General features: G+C 35.3%; 1 protein-coding gene across 5 annotated transcripts in view; it reads left to right on the top strand.

Annotated features, from left to right (window-relative positions):
• The window catches only part of LOC106057633 (proto-oncogene tyrosine-protein kinase ROS-like), a 120,466-nt gene that overhangs the window by 79,492 nt on the left and 19,422 nt on the right, over positions 1-21,552 (top strand). For 4 of the 5 annotated variants that reach the window (XM_056032497.1, XM_056032496.1, XM_013214931.2 and 1 more), the window contains exons 10-18: positions 5,167-5,307; positions 12,085-12,150; positions 13,688-13,866; positions 16,532-16,626; positions 17,287-17,581; positions 18,500-18,644; positions 19,613-19,705; positions 20,413-20,619; positions 21,382-21,486. In XM_056032497.1, coding sequence (XP_055888472.1) covers positions 5,167-5,307; positions 12,085-12,150; positions 13,688-13,866; positions 16,532-16,626; positions 17,287-17,581; positions 18,500-18,644; positions 19,613-19,705; positions 20,413-20,619; positions 21,382-21,486 — 1,326 coding nt within the window. The remainder of the gene's footprint in view (positions 1-5,166; positions 5,308-12,084; positions 12,151-13,687; positions 13,867-16,531; positions 16,627-17,286; positions 17,582-18,499; positions 18,645-19,612; positions 19,706-20,412; positions 20,620-21,381; positions 21,487-21,552) is intronic. The other variant, XM_013214929.2, reaches the window with a different exon arrangement.

The following is a 21,552-nucleotide window of genomic DNA, read 5'->3' as shown; positions in this document are numbered from 1 at the left end:
TCTAATAACTGCTCCTTAAAATTACTATCGGAAGTCTTTTTTTTTAACAAATCAGAAATAAAAACTAGAAATCCATGGTCATCTTTTTTTTATTCCCCCCCCCCCCCAAAAGGGAAGAAAGCAATAAAATATTATGTTATTACAACACGGTCCTACAGTATTTTGAAACTTTAAAACCAGATTAAATTACGAGCAGAAAGAGAAAGACGAAATGGTCTTCACACGCCATTTATGTTTTTAATGTTGAAACAAAAAAAAAGTTGTTAACTCCCTTGTTTAAAAAAAAAAAAAAAGTCGTCCATCAGTCCTACAGCATAAAGGATGTGTATTCTTTTGTTTCTTTTGGAAATGTACAGTTGAAAGATTGCTCGCCCTTGACTTGCCAGTTTTGTTCGCCATCTGTGAACTATGTCAGGCGTAACTTAGGCTTACTCTGTATTATTCCTTTCAAACATTTACCTCCCCTGCCTCCTGTCTATTCAACACAAAGTTTCGGACGATTCTTTTTCCTGAACATCTTCAGCTCATCACTGCTTCTTGTACACAAGATAGAAAGTTCAGCTATGACCATTGTTGTCTTCGCCTCATCTCCCCTTTAAATGAATTATGTTTTTTTTTTTGTGCATGCGTTTGTGTGTGTGTGTGTGTGTTTCTTTTCATATATTTCCTTTAAATTAAATTCAAAATCTAAATATTAAAAAAATATAAGTAAATAAAAGTATAGAGAAAAATGGCATAGTTGACATTTCGTTTTTCACTAGTTTTTCCGGCTATAATTTTACAAGAGGAAAATAACCTGTGAAATTTCAATTTACTTTGAATAGAGAGGGAGGTAGCCTCAGGCGTCCCCTCCAACAACGCTCCCTCCCCCCGCTCCAACTGGTGATTACCCTTTCATCCTGTCCATTTCTCCGGCCGCCATGTCTTTCCTGCTCCAAGAGCCGTGAATTATCTAGTGCCAGGCTGCCATCTTTCTGCCCTGCTGCCTGCCTCCCATGTGCTCACTCGAGCCGACAAGATGAGCGCACTTAGCACTTGGAGCAGACATCGGGTGTAGCACTTCAACCATCCAAGAATTCAAATTGTGCGCCAATTTTTTTTTCAAACTTTTTAAGCCGGTCAATATTTCCATCAGTTCGTTTTGAGATAAAGCTGAAGACCCTCTCCCCCATTTTTTTTTTGTTCTAAATGGTTACAATCTTTTTTTTAATAATAAAAACCTATATATTTAAAATATATATATATATATATACAGTGCTTTTTTGTGATGGTACGCACCGGTAAGGCGTACCGGCACCTTTTTCAATGTGCGGAAAAAAATATTACTTTTCTTGTATTTTAACGTTTATTATTAAGTTATTAGTAGTTAAAAGTTAGGCAATCAACTACTGAGTACAGATACCCATTTTTTTTAAATAAAAAAGCACTATATATATATATAAATTAAATCTCTTAACCTCTTAATAAATGTTTACTATTTCTACCATCTGAAATGTGAATGGACGTTTTTAATGACTGAACTATATAGAATTTAGCTCAAGAGATATGAAGGGGGAATAACCGTTGAGGGATTATGGGCACGACAAAAAAAAAACACCAAAATATGAAATATATCTTTTAGCCGGTAAGATGAAGCGTGTAAGTATCATATTCAATAAAGGACTGTCCCAATAATATTCAGACAAGGGAAATAAACAAATGTATTAAAGTATTCACAAAGAAAAACTTCTGGGACAGTTTTTAACTTCAAAACATGAACGTGTTTAATGATTAAATTCAATGTTTATATTATGTTAGCTAAAAATTTCGTTTTCTTGCCATATTTTGAGTCATGGCAAATACATACCAGAAAAAAAAAAATCTAAAATGACAAGAAATCCATTGAATTCGAAATAATCATGTACATACTATATCTTGCGGTTGTGCACTAGGCTAGGCGATTAATGCACACATTTAATGGCCTACAAAATAAATATTGGAAAGCCATAAAAAAAAAATTCTTAATGCTAAAAACTTTCCCCCGTTAGTTTGGCGTAAGCATCATTTCTTGTGGCACATCCCACGGAGCTGTAACCAGTAAATCTGTTTCCAGAAGTTGCATTAAATCTAGCCAGAAAAAAAGACACAAAAAAAGCTTCATTTTACTCTAATTAAAAAACATGTCAAGATCTACACACCCAATGATTTCTTTTGAAAAAAGAACTTGTATAATGTATTCTAAATTATAAGATAACATTATAAGATCTGTGCTTATAAGTAGTTCCTTGATATTTTTTTCCTGCTCTGTTTTCTACTATTGTTAACACAGAACTAAGAGATGACGAGAACTATAAATGTATTAGTAATTTTAGTAATTTGTCACAAATGATCTGCAGTAAGAAACTAGTTTAAAATAAAGTTTAGCAGTCTCTAGAATGAAGTATTTGATAGCGTTGAATGAGTAACTTTTGCTTTTAATTAAATTTAAAAAAAAACAATGTAGGTGTTTGTATTCGTTTGAAACTTGTTCTTTAAAGCATATGTCTAAGCACTTAGATGAACTGCTGAAATTTGGAAAGCGGATGTGACGTGTTTGAGAAACATTGAATCCGAAAGATTTAATTATAGTCACCAGTGTCGTCTGCTAATTTTCTCCTGAATGTTACTGCACATGTTGGGATAATAGGAGCCAATATGACCAGACTAGACCTAATTCTACTTTACCCGTCCATCTAACAAGATCTAGTCAGTCGCTGATCTTTCCTGGAAGAATGTGACAGCATGCGTGACTCAACGACAGTTTCATCAACATTAATTGACTTAAACAGGCTCCAATGTCGTCACTTCCTCTTGGCGTCAACAGAAGAGATTGTTAGATTCGTATTAAAGATTGGTGCATACAGTACAAACGACATCGATTAGAAACTTGCCTGACCTAAACGGAAACTGGTCTTGGTGGTTAAAAAAAAAAAGTTGAACCAATTTAAATTCGACCTTTTTAGGCTGCCTGGTGCTAGACTTCTTATATATTTAAGTCTTTTAAGAACTGAAGACGAATGAATATTGTTACGTATTTCTGAATCTTCTGGCTAAATGTATTAGTAGGCACACAAATAAAAACACTGCAAAGAACTTGACGACTAAACTTTCAGTTTCATATAACTTTAATGACTATTAACTCTAACATTACTGTAACATGTAGCGTAGAAGACTGTACAATATCTGTCAGTTTACAATTAGCTATACTTCGTTGCACTGCATCTCTTCACTTCGTTGCAATTCCTCTCTTCTCAACTTGCATCGAGCCGTATTCCACAGAACAGACCAACGACACACTTCCCAGTGTCGCTCCAGGTCTCCTAAAGTTGAACCAAGTCGCACTCAAGTCTACCGAATCAGAGCCGCACACGTCTTACATCGACTGTATCGACTGTAACGGCTCAAGTCCACTGTAGTTCGCTGTATAGACTTTAACGACAGTAGTCCACTCCAGTTAACTCTACCCTAGTTAACTTGCACCGAGTCGTACACATTTCTCTTCCACAGAACCGCACACGTCTTACATAGTCTGTATCGACTGTAACGGCTCACTCACGACTCCATACGACTCCATACGACTGACTTTCACATTAACTCTCTGGCTTATATAGAGTCCCTAATCGCTTGTCCAAAGTTGCACAAACACGGCTAGTATCCTCTGGAATAACACGTGAGGAAACGTCACATCCTGTCTTTGTTTATACATGTAGATTCCAGAAAACATCGGCTGCAGTGTCATCTTGCCGGGGTCACAAGTTGTGACCTCTATCTGTCGCTATTCATTAGTAACTGTCCCCCTACTTAGATCTGTTCGTCCCCTGGAACAACACGTGAGGACACGTCACATCCTGTCTTTGTTTGTACATGTAGATTTCAGAGAACACTCGCTGCTGTGTCATCTCGCCGGGGTCATACGTTGACCTCTACCTATCACTGTTCATTTGTAACAATATTGTATTGTTCGATCCACTAAGGTAGATGTAGGCCTATCACTGTCTTGCCCGAAAGTTTAACGTTTAGACCTAGAGAAGACCAGGAATCAGGAGTTGTTGGACTTTGCCTATAAAGTAGATGGTATCTGATGTCTATTGAATACAGGAAAGGGGACTGCTGTGCTAACCACAAGACACCTTAGTTAATGTTTGCTGACAAACAGGGTTGGAGGTCACTTCAACTATCGTATCAACACCAAGTTCTTGAAGATAAACTATGTTTCAGCCTTTTTGACGTCAATACTAACTTACTCGGCTTGATTTCTCATTTCTAATCTAAACAGAAATATTATTAAACTTTAAAGTAACAAGATGTTTAAAAAAAAAGTGTGAACATCAGTTAGTGAGATTAGTGAAGTTTTACAAACCACGTTTCACTGCGAGTCTTACTAAGGTTTAAAGTGTACATTAAAATCATTTATGATACAAATGCCCACATTTGAGCTCCTACTACAAAGTTACTTTTTTTTTACAAAGCTCATAGCAACTCACATTGTCTGTCTATCTAGCTGAAATCTTGCAAGTAGGTCTAATAAAATGCTAAAGAGAGATAAGCCTTGTGTTAAGAATTAGGTCGTTTGCTAAAATTGTTAAACTAATAATAGACTCCTTCTACTTTTTTAAGTACTTGGATAGCTCAGTAGCTAAAAAGTCGGACATCCATCTTGGAGGTTTGATTTCGAATTCAGACTCGAGCAGCTTTTTTTTTTCAATATGTTTTCTCCCAGATACCCCCCCTCCCCCACTAACTAGTCCACAAACGTGATTGGACCATAAAGCATTGAGCATGCTTTAAGCATGAAAGTTGCGTTAAGCAAAAACAATTAAAAACAACATTTCCAATCGAACAAATGTATTATTGTTAGTCTAGAATCTAGAGCTTCTAAAAATTAATGACATAGATTCAAAATAATTGAAGCAATTTCACTCACTATAAAATTTGTTTAAATAAATATACATTTTAATTTTACTTGTTATTGGCATAACTGGCGAGACCTATGGACGTTTTCTAGAGCACATTTAACTCCACTTTTAGCCCCACTTGAAATCAAAGCGTTCAACTCAAGGTCACGGTTGTTTTATTCCCAAACTGTTTTGTTTATGTTGCGAGCTAATTAGCAGACTTTGGACCTTTGACATTCTCTTATTTTGACAGTGTCAGAGCACGAGACGGCTTATCTGATTCTAGGCAGTCGTAACAAAGTTATCAAGAGGAACATCTTAGATGTCATCCAGCATTCGATGGAGTATATGGATTTAGTGTACAGGCATGACAACAGCAGCATTCTTGTGCGAGGTAAGTGACCTTCACCTTTACATATCTAGAGTATTGACAGAGCGAACCTCTAAGCCTTATAGAGCATAGACAGTCTTATAGAGCATATACAGCCTTATAGAGCATAGACAGTCTTATAGAGCATAGACACGAACATTGTCATGTAGAATCTGGGATAGACATAAGAAAGTCAGTATACATTTGTAGAAGCATATATGTAGAAAGTGTTTATTTTGAGATTTAGTCAACGAAAATAAACTACTCCGATTGAAAATGTTGCCTTAAATAGAATGTCTGAGGGTTTAGAGGGTCACGTGATAGGATGGTGGAAATAGAATCATTATAGTGTTCTTGTTTGAAAGTACTTTTACTTATAGAGCATGTCCTTTATTGCCAAGAGAGTAGACATAGGCTACATGTAGATATATCTTGCCAATCAGATTAAGAACATGTATAGTATTTATTTATTTAACTTTTGTATTACACCTATGTAGGGTGCATTTGTTGGTCTCATTATCTTTAGTTTTGATGTTGATCAACTATCAGGGGCGGCCCCAGTGTATATAAGCTGCACGGAGCTGATGTTGCACGCTCAATAATTTAACGTCAACAGCCCAACTTCCCATCTCCACAGGGCCGGCCTCGAATTATGTGATATTTCATATAGATTCTAGGTCAATTTATTAAAGTAAATATAGCAAGAATTACAAATTATCTCCCCTTTTGTTTTTAAAACCACGCCCCTTGCGTCTCCACAGCCACCAAATATTTGTACATAGAGCTATAGTATATTATGGGTCCATGAGTTGTAGCTTGGTTAGTGTAACACATCTGACCCCAGTGTGATTTGATTCAATGAAATTCTGCAGTATTATTTTGATTTGAAAATAAACTTCACTGCTCTTAGTTTTCTGATCTGATTACACAAAGGCTAAAAGACTGTTTGGCTTTTTCCTTTCTGTTTCACACGTTTGGTTTCTTCAAAGCACACCAACTCGCCCTCTGTGACTACAGCATAGAGTAGAGATATCATGACATAACAACTAGGTTTGACACAAAATAGAACAATAAATGCTAGAGGCTTGGCTTTCCCTTGTTATGTTCAATGCTTCTCAAATAAATAGCACGCCCAGCCTTGACACGATTTGGTCTACACACATTAACAGTTTTTGAAAGCCCTAGACATCCATTCCTCACAAACAGACGGAGACATACGCCAACGCATGCGCGCACACAGATCCATCCCACTAGATAAGAAATATTTATCGTTTTCTAATTTCTACAAATATTTTTATTGCTATATATGGGCATGGATGGTTGCCTGGTCGTGTTGTTCACGCTTCGAACTGCCGTTACGATGGTCCCAAGTTCAAACCCAAGCCCGGCTCCCTCTCCCACCGCTCTGTTTAGAGTGTATGGATCAATGACGTCCGAAAGTAATCAAATCAAAAACATTTAATACCTTGATATTTACTAATGGGATGTGCGGTAGCTGGGTTGCTGGGTCAAGGTTTGAATCCTATTTAAGACTGGGATATTTAATTTTGGGATCTTTAGGGCGCCTCTGAGACCACCCAGCTCAAGTGGGTACCTGGCATTAGTTATTGGAAAAGTAAAAGCGGTCGGTTGTTGTGCTGGCCGCATGAAACCCTCGTTGACCGTGGCTACAGAAATGATGACCTTTACATCTCCTCATAGATCACAAGGTCTGAAAGGGAGAACTATACTTTTTTTTTACTTTTTTATTAGAAATCAAAGAGTTCGACTAGGAATTTTCCTACTCGCGTTTATCAAAGTGTAATATTATTATTTCTATTTAGAATAAAGACTTATTGGATATTCCTGTCACTCTACATCCCCGAGAAATGTCAGGATGTCTATACCATAACCAGGGTCTGTCTAGTACACCAGACAGTTTAAGTCTTGACCAGTGTCTAACAGAATATCTCGTGTTGGTGGGGGATTTGCTCGCCTCGAAACTAGTCTCATTATGTAGAACGACTTAAGATTCCGATAATACTAGGATTAGTAAATAAAGATAACTATGTATGTCAGTGGGGAATGTGTCCTTTTCTTGATATTTGAATGGTAAGAGAAGAGTAAGCTACTTCCATTCTTTGAAATAAGAGAATATTATTTTAGAGTGTTATTGTCGATGTTTTTTTTTAAAGGGTGATATAAATAGTTTAGCAACTCTAAACATTAGAATAATGTGCAGGACTTTTTCATAGTTCTGTCTCACTAAATCATACTTCTGTCTCATTGGCACAAAGCCAACAATGTGATGAAAAATTGGTCTAAATGATGTCGTCATAAGAAACTAAGCTCTGGAAAGATGAGTAAGAGAGAGAGAGGGAGAGTTCGTCTAGAAACTAGGTTATATTTAAAGGTCTATTATCAGTCTATATTAGAGAGAGGGGGGAGAGAAATAAATGGTCTAGATTGTATTTAATATTCTATTAGTCTATATTAGAGAGAGAGAGAGAGAGAGAAATCGTCTAGATTAGCCTATATTTAATATTCTATTATCAGTCTGTATTACATTTTGGCGTAGTTTTGTGTAATCACATTTATCGGTAATGGAACAAAATGTCTCGGGTATTTTCGTTCATATAATTTCTACTCTGAACAGCACTTCACAATTATTTACAAAACAACCGAATCAATAATGATAACTGACAGAGATTGACCCATACCTTCAAAACCACATTCGTTAAACTCTTGAGAAAATCATGTGACAAATACTCTACTCTCTCTCTCTCTCTCCCTCCCTCTCTCTCTCTCTCCCTCCCTCTCTCTCTCTCCCTCCCTCTCTCTCTCTCTCCCTCCCTCTCTCTCTCTCTCCCTCCCTCTCTCTCTCTCCCTCCCTCTCTCTCTCTCTCCCTCCCTCTCTCTCTCTCTTGTACATTCACAAACACGCTACAAAAAAAAATACTATAGTTAAAATGTGCACACACCAACAGAAATATATGGTTACACTAGAGTTTGTTGTGCAAGTTATTGTCATGATACTCTAGGACTTTTACAATAATTGAACACTTCGCACATTCTGAGTATTGAGCGGAACACTCTGCTTATTTTTTATTTAGAGAGATGAATTCACCTGGTGGCCTACTAGTTAACTATTCCAATAGTTCATGGAACCTGGAAAACCTACTGAGGCCTCGCGGAATACAAAGTTTCGCGGAATACAGTTTAGGAATCATTATTCTATACATTGTACAATTTTATTTTCAATTTTCTTGGCCACTTCAAAATGCCCAATCGTGAATCCTAATTGGTAGCGGTAAATTGAATAAACGGGTGCCTAAGTACAATTCCATCCCATACACTACAGTATATTTATCATTAAATAATACTTTTACGCCGACCATTAAAAGAAAGTGATATAAAATAGCACACTCATAGTAATTTATTAGGATGGTACTTCGAGAACTTTCTCGAGTAATGCAGATGGTGTTAGAGGTTTGAATAGGTTTTAATAGGCTGTTAGGTTAAAAGTTAGAGTGTTTGTAATTGTTTAATACCTCCTTACCTGGAGGAGGGGGGGGGTGATGGAGACTGCTGTGAAGACAAACAACTCTAACATCACCCCCCCACTCCCCCCTCTCCTCCTCTGACGCGCGGTCTGAGAGAAAACACGTGTAAACATTGATGTATACAAAACGTGATCACGTGGACAATTAAAGTTGGTCACATTCTCTCTATCACTTTCTATTTCTTTTTCTTATTCTCTTTCTCATTTTCATTCTCTTTCTCTTTTTCTCTTTGTCGCCCTTTCTCTTTCTCTCTCAACGAATGTAGTTCGATAAAAAAAAATGTTTGTATGATTTGTATTAACCAGTGATGGTAATGTCTTGGTTCGTTCTTCACGTATAAACTCATGAGACAGCCAGAGTCGTTAGACTTCACGTATAAACTCATGAGACAGCCAGAGTCATTAGACTTCACGTATAAACTCATGAGACAGCCAGAGTCGTTAGACTTCACGTATAAACTCATGAGACAGCCAGAGTCGTTAGACTTCACGTATAAACTCATGAGACAGCCAGAGTCATTAGACTTCACGTATAAACTCATGAGACAGCCAGAGTCGTTAGACTTCACGTATAAACTCATGAGACAGCCAGAGTCATTAGACTTCACGTATAAACTCATGAGACAGCCAGAGTCATTAGACTTCACGTATAAACTCATGAGACAGCCAGAGTCATTGGACTTCACGTATAAACTCATGAGACAGCCAGAGTCATTAGACTTCACGTATAAACTCATAAGACAGCCATAGTCGTTAAACTTCACGTATAAACTCATGAGACAGCCAGAGCACATTAGATTTCACGTATAAACTTATAAGACAGCCAGAGTCATTAGAATTCACGTATAAACTCATAAGACAGCCAGAGTCATTAGATTTCACGTATAAACTTATAAGACAGCCAGAGTCATTAGAATTCACGTATAAACTCATAAGATAGCCAGAGTCATTAGAATTCACGTATAAACTCATAAGACAGCCAGAGTCATTAGAATTCACGTATAAACTCATAAGACAGCCAGAGTCATTAGAATTCACGTATAAACTCATAAGACAGCCAGAGTCATTAGAATTCACGTATAAACTCATAAGACAGCCATAGTCATTAGACTTCACGTATAAACTCATAAGACAGCCATAGTCGTTAGACTTCACGTATAAACTCATAAGACAGCCAGAGTCATTAGACTTCACGTATAAACTCATAAGACAGCCGGAGTCATTAGACTTCACGTATAAACTCATAAGACAGCCAGAGTCATTAGACTTCACGTATAAACTCATAAGACAGCCAGAGTCATTAGACTTCACGTATAAACTCATAAGACAGCCAGAGTCATTAGACTTCAATTAATCCAAGACACGACGAAATACAAATAAAACATGGTTACAAAGACAGTTTGTGTGGAAACACAAACTCAAAATCTGCCTTCGAAGTGGTCCACCAAGGCAGGCTTCAATATTTTCAGAAAGAACATCCGAATGAAATTATATCAAAGACAAATGAGAGATAAGAATGGAGAAAGAAGGTTGACAGATCTTGTGTAGTGCCCCAGCGGTCCAGCAGATCAAAGGATAGGTGCAAGTGAATGCAAAGTTAGATGTGAACCTGGCCTTAAGATCCCCTTTCAGACCTTGTGGTTTATAGGGCAGATGATGTAAGGTTCATCTGTTTTTGTGGTCTACGGTTAACGAGTACAGCACAACGACCAACCGCCTTTGCTTTTCCCCAACTAATGTCAGGTACCCATTAGAGCTGGGTGGACTCAGAGGCGCCCAAGGATTCCGAAGCTGAAAATCCCGGTCTTCACCAGGATTCGAACCCGGGACCCCCGGTTCGGAAGCCAAGCGCTTTGCCGCTCAGCTACCGCGCCTCTCCTGACTTAACTGAAGTCTTATAATTGATGTAATTGTTTTGAAAAGGCTCAATCTCTTATTCGAATCCTCAAAAATTAAATATATATATATATGTGATGCATTACTTTGAAACATAAAATAATAAAGAAAATGCAGTTTACAAGATTACTATTCGTTTTAATTTAGGTCTAACTTATAATGCATACTAATTAGCTTTTTCTCTTTAAAAAACTGCTTGCATAAGTGATTTAAAAAATTAGATTTTTCGCTTTCAGAAAAAAAAAAGGAGCCGTTGCATCAGAACTTTGAATGGTCTAAAATATTGTGATGTCGAATTTTCACTTTTCTAGTTTTCGAGATCTGAACGGGACGGACGGACAGACATTTCACACAATACTAATAGCGTCTTTTCCCCTTTCGGGGGCCGCTAGAAAGGGTGCAAGAGAAATGTTCATTCCTTTATTGCTGCTTCTATGAACCGAGAAACACGACACGGGTACCTCGACTTTCTCTTACAAACTGTTCACTTCATTTATTTGACACTCGGTCAATCCGTAAGTAGTAGACGTTGCTACAAAACAGTTTTCTCTGTAAACCAGAGATTTAAACGTGTAACCCAATACTTATTTCCCCTGACTACATTTTTTGTTTTGCAAAAAGAAAAAAAAACAATAAGAAAAAAATGGGGGAGGGTAGATCTATATTACGTAGCATATGTTCTAGCTTTAAAGTGTGGGTGAATGGGGGGGGGGGTGAGGAAGAGTAGATCTATATTACGTAGCATATGTTCTAGCTTTAAAGTGTGGGTGAATGGGGGGGGGTGAGGAAGAGTAGATCTATATTACGTAGCATATGTTCTAGCTTTAAAGGATCACAAGTTGTCGACCCTGGCTTAAAACATGAAATATGTAAAATAGATAAACAAAGAAAATGACAGGTCAGAAAAAAAAAAGGAAAAAGGGGGGGGGGAGGGGAAGTGATTCGGTGACTTGAACTAGATCTAATGGGTTAAAGCTGTTGTTTTTTTTTTATCTGTTCTTACAGAAATTAGTACAACTAAAATAGAATGTAGCCTTCACCTTTGTTATAAAAACATCAATTAAACATTTCATTTTGTTCTAATGCGAATGAACATCTTCGTGATGTCTCTTTCAAAGGCTGTGTATGTGTGAGTGATATGTGCGTGTGTATGTGTGTGTGGTATGTGCGTATTGAAAATGGGGGAATCTTTTGGTGAATGTGATGTCTGAACTCTCCTGTGATGTTTTGTGTTTATGTAGGCGTGTGTATATGTCCCATGCTCCCCAGCCTTTTAGAGTATTCGCCCTCCCCTTTAGACCTGATCAGTTTTATCTTGTCTGTAATGACTCCTGATTGAAATGTCTATCTGTAAATCTGTCCAGCTCTCAATTCTCTCAATCAAACTGAAGGAAGTGACACTTTCACTCTGACTAACGGAACGGTCAAAGGTACAGTAAAAAAGACCTTTACGAAACAAACAAACACACCAAAACACAACGAAAGGTCATGGTCGATGCATCTAATTGTTGTCTTGATTGGTTTTGCTTTCTTTTGTACAATTATTAAAAGTTTTGTTTTTTTACCCAAGTATAACATTTTCTCTTTTTTTTTTCAGTCTGTGTGTGTGTGTGTGTGAGTTAGTTGTTTCTCTCCCCTTCCTAGTTGTTTTATTTACACAAGTTAACATCTCGCTTTTTGTTTGGATGTATTGTGTGCTTTGTTGCAGACTTTTTAAGTTTTATTTCGTTTCTTTTACTAAGACTAATTTTTGTTTTTGTCATGTGTGTTAGTGATCAACATTTCTACCATTTGATGTTTACTAGAATACAATGTGTGAAATAATAGTAGTCCCAATATAGAACTATAACCACCTCTGGTCTTGTATCCAACGGATTGAAATGGCTTTATGAAAAATCTTTTTTTAATGTCTGTAGAATAAGAAATTCTGAAAAAAAAATATTCATCATTTATTTCTTTTGTTGTCTACAAGATTACATTATTCATCGTCATTATCTTCCTTGTTTTCGTCACTGCTGACAGATATTTCAGCATAGGATATGACCTTCAGAAAAAAAAGAAAAATAGCATATAGGTGTATATATATCATCAGGAACCACAACCTCTGTCATCACATCACCAAGGGCCATCATCCATGTTTTCTGTTGCGTTTTTATGTTCTTCATCACTGCCCCTCCCCCTTCCCTGTAACAAAATCTCATTTTCTTTACATCCACCTGTTGCATTCACAATAGTTACGTTCACAATAGTTACATTCACAATAGTTACATTCACAATAGTTACATTCACAATAGATTTTCGTTAATGTACTTTTGTTGTTTTTATGTTACTCATAATTATTTACAATTACAGTTGTTGTTTTTTCTGTGTACTGTTATACACACTGGGAGGCTGTATGCAGTGTCACATATTTCTTCTACATATTCTTGTAGCAATGACCTCTGCAGTTGTCGTAGCCATAAAGACTGTGACACTAGGCTAAACTGCCAGTACAATAAATGCATGCCTAAAAGTATTACAGTTGACTTTGTTTTATTTTTTTATGTATTTTGGTGTATAACTATATTTCGTTTTGAATTGTTACTTATTGTTTTATTAAAAGATGTTTTTCTTATGATGTATAAAGTTTTATAATCATTCTTCATTCATTTGTTAGTAACTCTTAATAGTATGTAGATCTTAGTTCCAGAACATTGTACCGATGGTATTGAATTTTTTAAAAAACTTTTTTTATTTTAAATCTAGAACATAAAATGTAATAAATTTAACATAATCATATCTAGAAAAAGAAAAACAAAAATAATTCAAAGTTCGATAATTGCTTACTTATAAATACATCATATATAATATACATATTTTATGATTCAAACTGTGTGATAGATATAGACTTACACTTTACAAATATTTAAAAACAGCATTGAACAGCATGATATGTTGTCTGATGTCTACATGATCATATACTCTTAGATCTGTGCCTCCATGTTAGCCAAGAGATGATCTTTGCTTCAGACTCCAGAGGAATGGTCACCAGGATCTCTCTCGACACCAAGCAAATTCGGAGCAATCATTACCCCGGGATCAACAATGCTGGTGCCATCACAGTGGATTGGCTTTCTGACCGAGTCTATGTTGCCAGCGCTGATCGGGTGAGTTTCGAAGGGTAAAACCTCGGTACAACTGGTTTACGTTGGATTGTTTCGTAAATATTTGTGAAAATCAAAATTCATTTACATACGTTTTACTGAAAGTTAATGTCTCACACACACACGAAAAAAAATGTTTGCACTACGATAGTTAGCTTTTCTTATTAGAAGATTTTGCTTTTCTCCAATAGAGGAGTTGGCTTATCTTAGTGCAAGGGAGGAGTTGAATTTTATTGGTCCTTTAGAGTAATTAGCTTATTTTAGTGCAATTTATCATAAATTTAGCATTGTTTGGGAAAAAAAAACTGAAAAACTTTTTTTTTAAAAAGACAATACTTCCGTTATACAACTTATAGAGTGACTGTTTTTGTTTCTTCTTAATAACTACTTTCATGTCCTCTGACCAGAATGAATGATATATTAAAAAACAACGGAATATTTTATACCCAACCCCCATTTTAATTTATTTATTTCTTTACTTTGAAAAATTATAACTGTCAAACTAGAGTTCTCCCCATGTGGCCAACGAGCTTGTAATTATTTTCTCAGCCATATACATCAACTGTTAAATTTTTAGGAAAATCGTTAAAGCCGTTTTTGAGATCAGTGTCCAGGTTCCACCCTCCAGGTTTCACTCTCAGCCCACCCACCCTCCATGAAGTTGTAACTTGAATAGAAGTATTGTAATGAAACAGTATAAATAGAAAGTAGCCTAGTTATCTAATCAGATCCCATATAACTTCAGTTTAGATCTAAATGTCAACACTTAATGTAGAGTAGTGTAGACATCTGTCTTAAAATGTCAACATGTGAAGATATTTAGAAAAAAAAAGTGAGTTTTTTAACAAAACTGGATGCAGAGTTTTTTGCCTAGTTCACATCATCGTAAAATACAATGACCGAAGATTTGTGTTCTGTGTAAATACAAAGTTGTAGCAAATAAAATATCTATAGGCTGTCTTCTATGACGTCTGCTTATAGATATCAGTGAAAAGGAATCGTTATTTGCTCCGCCAGGAAAGCCCCCAAATCAATGACGTCATATAAATGTTTCGTTAAAACACGAGGGACAAGCAAACTAACGAACTTCCGGATTTCACGTGCATCAAACTTGCACGGGAAATTTTTGGGAAGATGATCAATAGTCAGTTATCATATTGAGCGACGGTTGCTTCTTAACAAAAAAGAGAGAGAGAGACAAGAAAAAAAAAGTTATTATACAAACATACTTCTGCGACAGCTTCCCAACAAGGAAATACGGAATAGTTTGACGGCCATGGTTAGCAGTCTTCTCATAAGCTCTTAGGTTCCATTCTAGACACGGCAACAGGCCAATTTTAATAGCATTATCTGGGCTCAACTCTTGGACAGACCAGATTTTTTTTTATTAGTGGAGCTGAAACTCAGTTAATGTCCTCCGATTTCCTTAACAAATTGATCGTTCTCAGTTGGACAAGTTGCTCTACTCTATCCAAGTGTCCACCATTTTGTTTTTACATCTTTATCTTTTAGTGAGAAGAGGGCATCTCTCAATCTTTCTTTCGTCTTTTCTTTCCATCTTTCTCTCTTTTTGTTTTTAACTTTCGTTAATTTCAATGTATGCACTCTTAGGATAAAATAGATGTTTTACTCTTTCCCACCGTCTCTCTCTCTCTCTCTCTCCCCCCTCCCTCTCCTCTCTCTCTCTCTCCCCCCTCTCCTTTCTGGCTCTCTCTCTCCTCTTTCTTCTCTCTCTCTCTCTCTCTCTCGCCGACAATCAAACACACATTTTCACTTTTTTGATTGTAAAAAAAAAATCGGGCACATTTTTGGTCAGCAAGCTGGCAACAGAATATGTGGTTTCAAGTGTTTTAAGAAAGCGTTTCACAAACTTTGGTCACTATCTCCCTGAGATTTACCTTACCAGCGAATGAAGAACACTAACAACACCACACAAACAACAAACAAATTAATTCGAGGGCCTTTACTTGCTTTAGAATAGACCTGCATCTTACATTGAAACTGAAAATGACACTAGTAGATAAATCGATAGTTTAACAAAGTAAATTTGTAAATAGGCCTACATTTTATATATTTTTAAAACTGTTTTTTTTAATATTGCTATAATTTTTAATTTTAACAGGATTAAACATAAAATAAACACACTTATGTAGCTTAATTTCAAGTGATCCCCAAAAGAAGAACAATAGCTGCTTCCGATAATGCAAAATATGCTGTTGACAACTTGTATATATTCTGTTGTTCTAGTAAATTCTAGTTATTTTTAGGATTGCAAGATATTGCCCTATCTATAATTTATCTACATAGGTCTGTGGCGCATACTTTTTAACTAAGTTACAGAGCTTTTGATTCTCATTGTAAGACTTTGAACACGTTGAACTTTGACCTCAAGATGTCAAAAAGATAAACTTCATAACAAGATATGACCATGAACTGTACCAAATATTTTCGAGGACATTCTGGAAAATGAAATTTGTTCCTAATATAAACTATGTCTATGTAGATTATGAGATCTTTTGAGTTGCTCAGGCAGATTGGCAAATCACTTCGAAAAGTTGTTTTTAAGTAACCAGGACGACAAATATGTGTGTGTGTGTTATTGTATGTAATTTCCAATTGAAGGCAATTAGAAAAAATGTAACATAAGCCCCCCTCCCCTCTTCTGCAGATTTATAGTTGTCCACTTGACCAAGATAGGTGTGTGGTCATCCTCAATGGACTTCAGCCTTCTCCTTCAGACCTGAAAGTGGACCCGATTAATGGGTAAGCATTTGTATCTATTTCACTCACTTGCTGGTCATTTAGATTAATATATTTACACGTTGAAATAGATTCAATGTTGAGGCTTTGTTTCATTTTACATGTTGAGGAAATATCCATTCCCTTTGCAACTTCTCATTTGGCAAAAGAGACCAATCCTTGATAACACATCCATGGTCACCACAGGCTAGGCCTTTGTAATCACCAGACACTGCAGCAGTTTCAGCCGTGTCCCTACTTCCTGTGTGTCCATGGCAGTGTAGCTCCCACCCACCCCTTTGACTAGACAGAACACAAACCCTTTTTCCTGTATCTGAACTTAAAATGAGGATGGATGAAAAAAGGATCGTTTTGTTTTTCTCGCTTGAATTGAATCAATACTACAATGTAGAAATAGTTGGTGGGAAGAAAGAAATGGGGCTTTGGGGGAAGTAGAGAATAAACTACCCCAGTACGTGTAGGCCTAAAGGGGAAGCAACTCTCTGATTATTGATAGTATTACTTTAAAGAAGGAATTGGTTGCATTTTGGACTATAATCGTCATTAGATTTTTTCAAATAGGCCTATATTTTTCACTAATAAAAATTTAACGTTTTTTTTTAAATCCACTGTTAACATTTTTTTTATCCAATGTTTAGCAAGCTTTAAATATTTCTCTTCCAGATTTCTTTATTATGTTATAAGTGGACAAGGGTTATACAGGATAGATCTCGGCGATATCCAACTGGTGACATCATTCCAGTCACAACCCTATCGACCTCGATCCCAGCTTGTCATCGATATGGCTGACCTATGGACCCACATCATTGACTTGTACAATGTGCACTTGTATGTGGTCAACAACACAGCCAGGAGAATGATGACCACTTTCTTAGATGGCTCTAACGTCCGCCTGTTCCATGAAAATGTCATAAGATCCGAGTACTTCAATGTCACAAGCATGATATTTTTCAATCAGGTGAATGCTGTCGGGAATCTAAACCTATCTAGATCTAGTCAATTCTAGTCTGAATCATTAGATTGCACTAGTTCAGCAAATACTTGGGATTCTATCCTTAGATCGTACTAGTCCAGCTAACAATTGGGATTCTATCCTTGAATTGTACTAGTTCAGCTAATACTTGGGATTCTATCCTTGGATTGTACTAGTCCAGCGAACACTTGGGATTCTATCCTTACAGTACTTACACTTGGTCAAGAGTAGGTCTACTGCACAAAATGTGTGCTTTAATTAAACATGAATCATTTTATAGAAATACCAAATTACACCTAAAGATCTAACTTTAAATGCTAGCTGAAATAAGCATTCCTTAAAAATGCATTATAAATTTACTAGATTTCAATATCTCTGTCTTGATCTTGGATTCCTTAAAGTATAGGCTTACAATAGCCATTTGTAATTTTTAATTTGACCCAGTGTTGACTTTTAGACAATGAACAAAGGGACTGTACTCATAAAATTTAAATGTGCATTCAGCTGAATGTTCCTTAACTAGGTTACTTTTAGAGTAGTCCTTGATATAGATCTAGATCCACCATGGTTTCCACAAACTCTTTATACCTATTTTCTTTTCTTTATCCTAATCAGATTGTAGAGCTAGAAATCCATATAATTATAATAATTGCTGAGTTATATACTAGATATACATCTAAATCATAGTACGCTAAAATAATAATATTTTTGAGCTATTATTAATAAAATTAATAGTAGTACTAGTAGGCTACTGAAGTAACTGGACTAGATATGTCTAGAAGTCAAAGTATTAACATTAAATGAAACATCAATCATTCAAACATAATACACTTCATACAATTCAGATAACTAGTCCAATTCATGTTTTCATTTATTTTATACTTTTTAAAATTTCAAATGCAGACATTTATATGGACCAATACAACCAAGATGTTTGGTGAAGAGCAAGAATCCCCGCTGAAAGATTACAGGCACAATGAGTTATTGTTCTTTGAGCCTCCTTTCACTGGTATTAATGTCTTTCATCCAAGTACTCAGCCAACTCCAGGTCAGTCATTATCACAGAAGAGAATGTTTGGTAGTAATTAGCTTCCCCAACGAGACAATAAAACTCTTACAGAGTCAGTGGTACTTATATTCTTTGAACCAAATAAGAGTTAGTATGTAAGAGAGATGCAAATGGGTCAGAAAGATATCTCAAATTGATCCTTGGTAAACCAATGTTTTGTCTTCGCTAGTAGTGAAAAATATGTAGATCTAGATTACAGCTAGGTATGTGTAAAAATATTTCATTCTTTCTTAATAGTAAAATCACTAAATTTAGAAAGCCTTCAGGACAGAAGGCTCAAAAGTAAAGTAGCAATCATACATAAAACACTGAACCATAATCTTCAAATACAAAAACAAAATTTAATAAAATACTCTGAAAGACACAAAGATAAAGGCACATTCCTCGTCCCATATGCTAGGACAAATTTGTACAAATACTCCTTCTTCCCTAGTGCTATTAGAGCATGGAATGGGTTGCCTGAGCTAGCCAGGAAAACCAGTGACTTGGCAGAATTTAAGTCATTGGTTAATATGCATGACTAAATGCATGACGCGTAGGACATAATCATCTTCTTTTTTGAAGTAACATCTGTATTATATAAGATAAGATAAGATAATCCTTGGGTTTGATGACAGCACCTTCTGCAAGATAACATTATTTAATAGCTTGTCAGTTCCAGTAGTGGTACTACCACAGTATTTTGACAAAGTGCTGAGATAACCTCCCTCTCTAAATACTCTTTGGCATTCCTAGAGTTGAAAATCAGATTTTTGTTTTATTTAAATTATTTCCTGACATTGTCATGGCAATATTAATTTAAATGATGTCTAATGCAAACTAGTATCAAAGTTTAGAGGTGCCATTCTAGTTTAGTTTTTATCCTTTTCTTGTTTATATTATCTTTATAAAATTAATAAAATTTAATTTGTAGAAATTTTTTTTTTGTTATTTTATTACAAATTCAGTTCCATCCAGTGCTCCAGATGAAGTGGAAGCTTTGTTTACTAGAGTCAGGGTTGACATACGCTGGAAACCACCACCACTCTTACAGTATCAAGGTAAGAGTTTTTATAAGTGAAAATATCTGATCTGTGAGCTTCTGTCTTTTTCAAGAAATATTTAGAAGTTTTTCTTTAATTAAGCAGTTCCAGAGTTTCAAAAACATCAAATGTAAGTAGAATCTTCAAGAAACATTTATCTAGCTAGATGTAGAACATAAGACTAAGACTGCTCTATTCATTCTTATTTCAAATTTTTTGATTACAAGGACTCTTTTCTCAATTAAAAACAATAATAATAGCAATATTTACATATTTAGAACATACAAAAGTAAAAGAAGTCATTGAGTTGACTGACTGAGTAAGGAATGAATTAGGTTTTGATGATGTTGTATTTATTATTACATTATTCTTCATTTTAATACTGATCTACTGAATTCATTTTAAATTTGGATTGCTATCATATTTTCAAATAATTTAGGCTTTATTTTAAGGATGGAGAGGTTAAATGCAAGATAAAATTTAATAAACCCTCATTATTACTGAATCTCAATTATTGCTCCAACTTTACCAAAAATAATTCTTTTTAAAGATGTCTTTTTGTGAATAAAGTATACGCTTTTTAAATTAACATTGAAATTTAAAAAACACATTTATTATTCATATTATTGTTAACCAGTATTCTCTTGAATTTGATTTTATTAAACTTTGTTGCTTTTGTGCTTGAATATGTTATAGTCATATTAATGAAAATGTTGCATCATCAGGTAAAGGTGCTTGGATAAACTGGACCTATGAACTTAAGTTGATTTCATTAAAGAATGGTCAGAGTAATGTGTATCGTGTATCAGGGTTGAAACACACCATCAGAAACTTGTTACCTAATAGTGAGTACAGCCTCCAAGTGAGAGCACAGTCTGATGCAGGTGAAGGACCTTGGTCAAAATTGTTTATTGGGAAAACATTGATTGATGGTAAACTTGCATTTTTTTAAATTTTCACCTATGAATTTAACAATAAAAAAAAGTTGCACACAAAAAAAAAGTATTTCATTTTTTAGCACAATATCAGTTTAATTTTGTTTTGTTAAACTTCTGCCTACACGAACAAAAATTTTTCATAAATATATTTACATTAACAAACTGTATAAGTTTTTTTTTTAAATGATCAAATAATAAGAAAATCAAAGGTATTATGCATTTAGATGTGTAATAAGGACATAGAAATATACTAATTTTTTATCTCATTATGACCATGGCTTGATTATTCATTCTGTTTCTGATTCATAGGCCAAAAAAAAAAATTAAAAAACTTGAAAAAGAGAAAGAGTTAACTAGAGAGGCACCATTAGTTAAAGTCACTCAACTTATGTTTACTTTCTTTTTGACTGTTTCATGAGGCTTGTTTTTTTTTTCAAAGACATGAGAAAGTTCAACATTTATAGTCCTAGAAAAGGCATAAAAATTATGATAGTTCAAGATTTATAGTCCTAGAAAAGGCATAAAAATTATGAAAGTTCAAGATTTATAGTCCTAGAAAAAGCAAAAAAATTATGAAAGTTCAAGATTTATAGTCCTAGAAAAAGCAAAAAAATTATGAAAGTTCAGATTTATAGTCCTAGAAAAGGCAAAGAAATTAAGGAAAACTGTAATATATGAAGAAATGACTAAGTAAATTACAATTCTAAATAGTCTAGTGACTAAACAAATTACGCAAATTCTTTTTTTTTCACCCAGATAACTGGAGCATTTTGTTGGGAGTTGCTGGAGGTCAGATTTTACGTCGCAACATACTTGAAGATCAAAAAAAAGTTGTGGTCAATTTTTTCTCGAATTCAACCGGTAAAACTTAGTAGCGCTACAACTTTTTGAAAAATTAAGTCACTGTCCTTTGAAACAATTTAATCA

The sequence above is a fragment of the Biomphalaria glabrata genome, chromosome 6, assembly GCF_947242115.1.
Source record: "Biomphalaria glabrata chromosome 6, xgBioGlab47.1, whole genome shotgun sequence".
Lineage (NCBI taxonomy): Eukaryota > Metazoa > Mollusca > Gastropoda > Planorbidae > Biomphalaria > Biomphalaria glabrata.
This window is presented reverse-complemented; position numbering and strand designations above follow the sequence as displayed.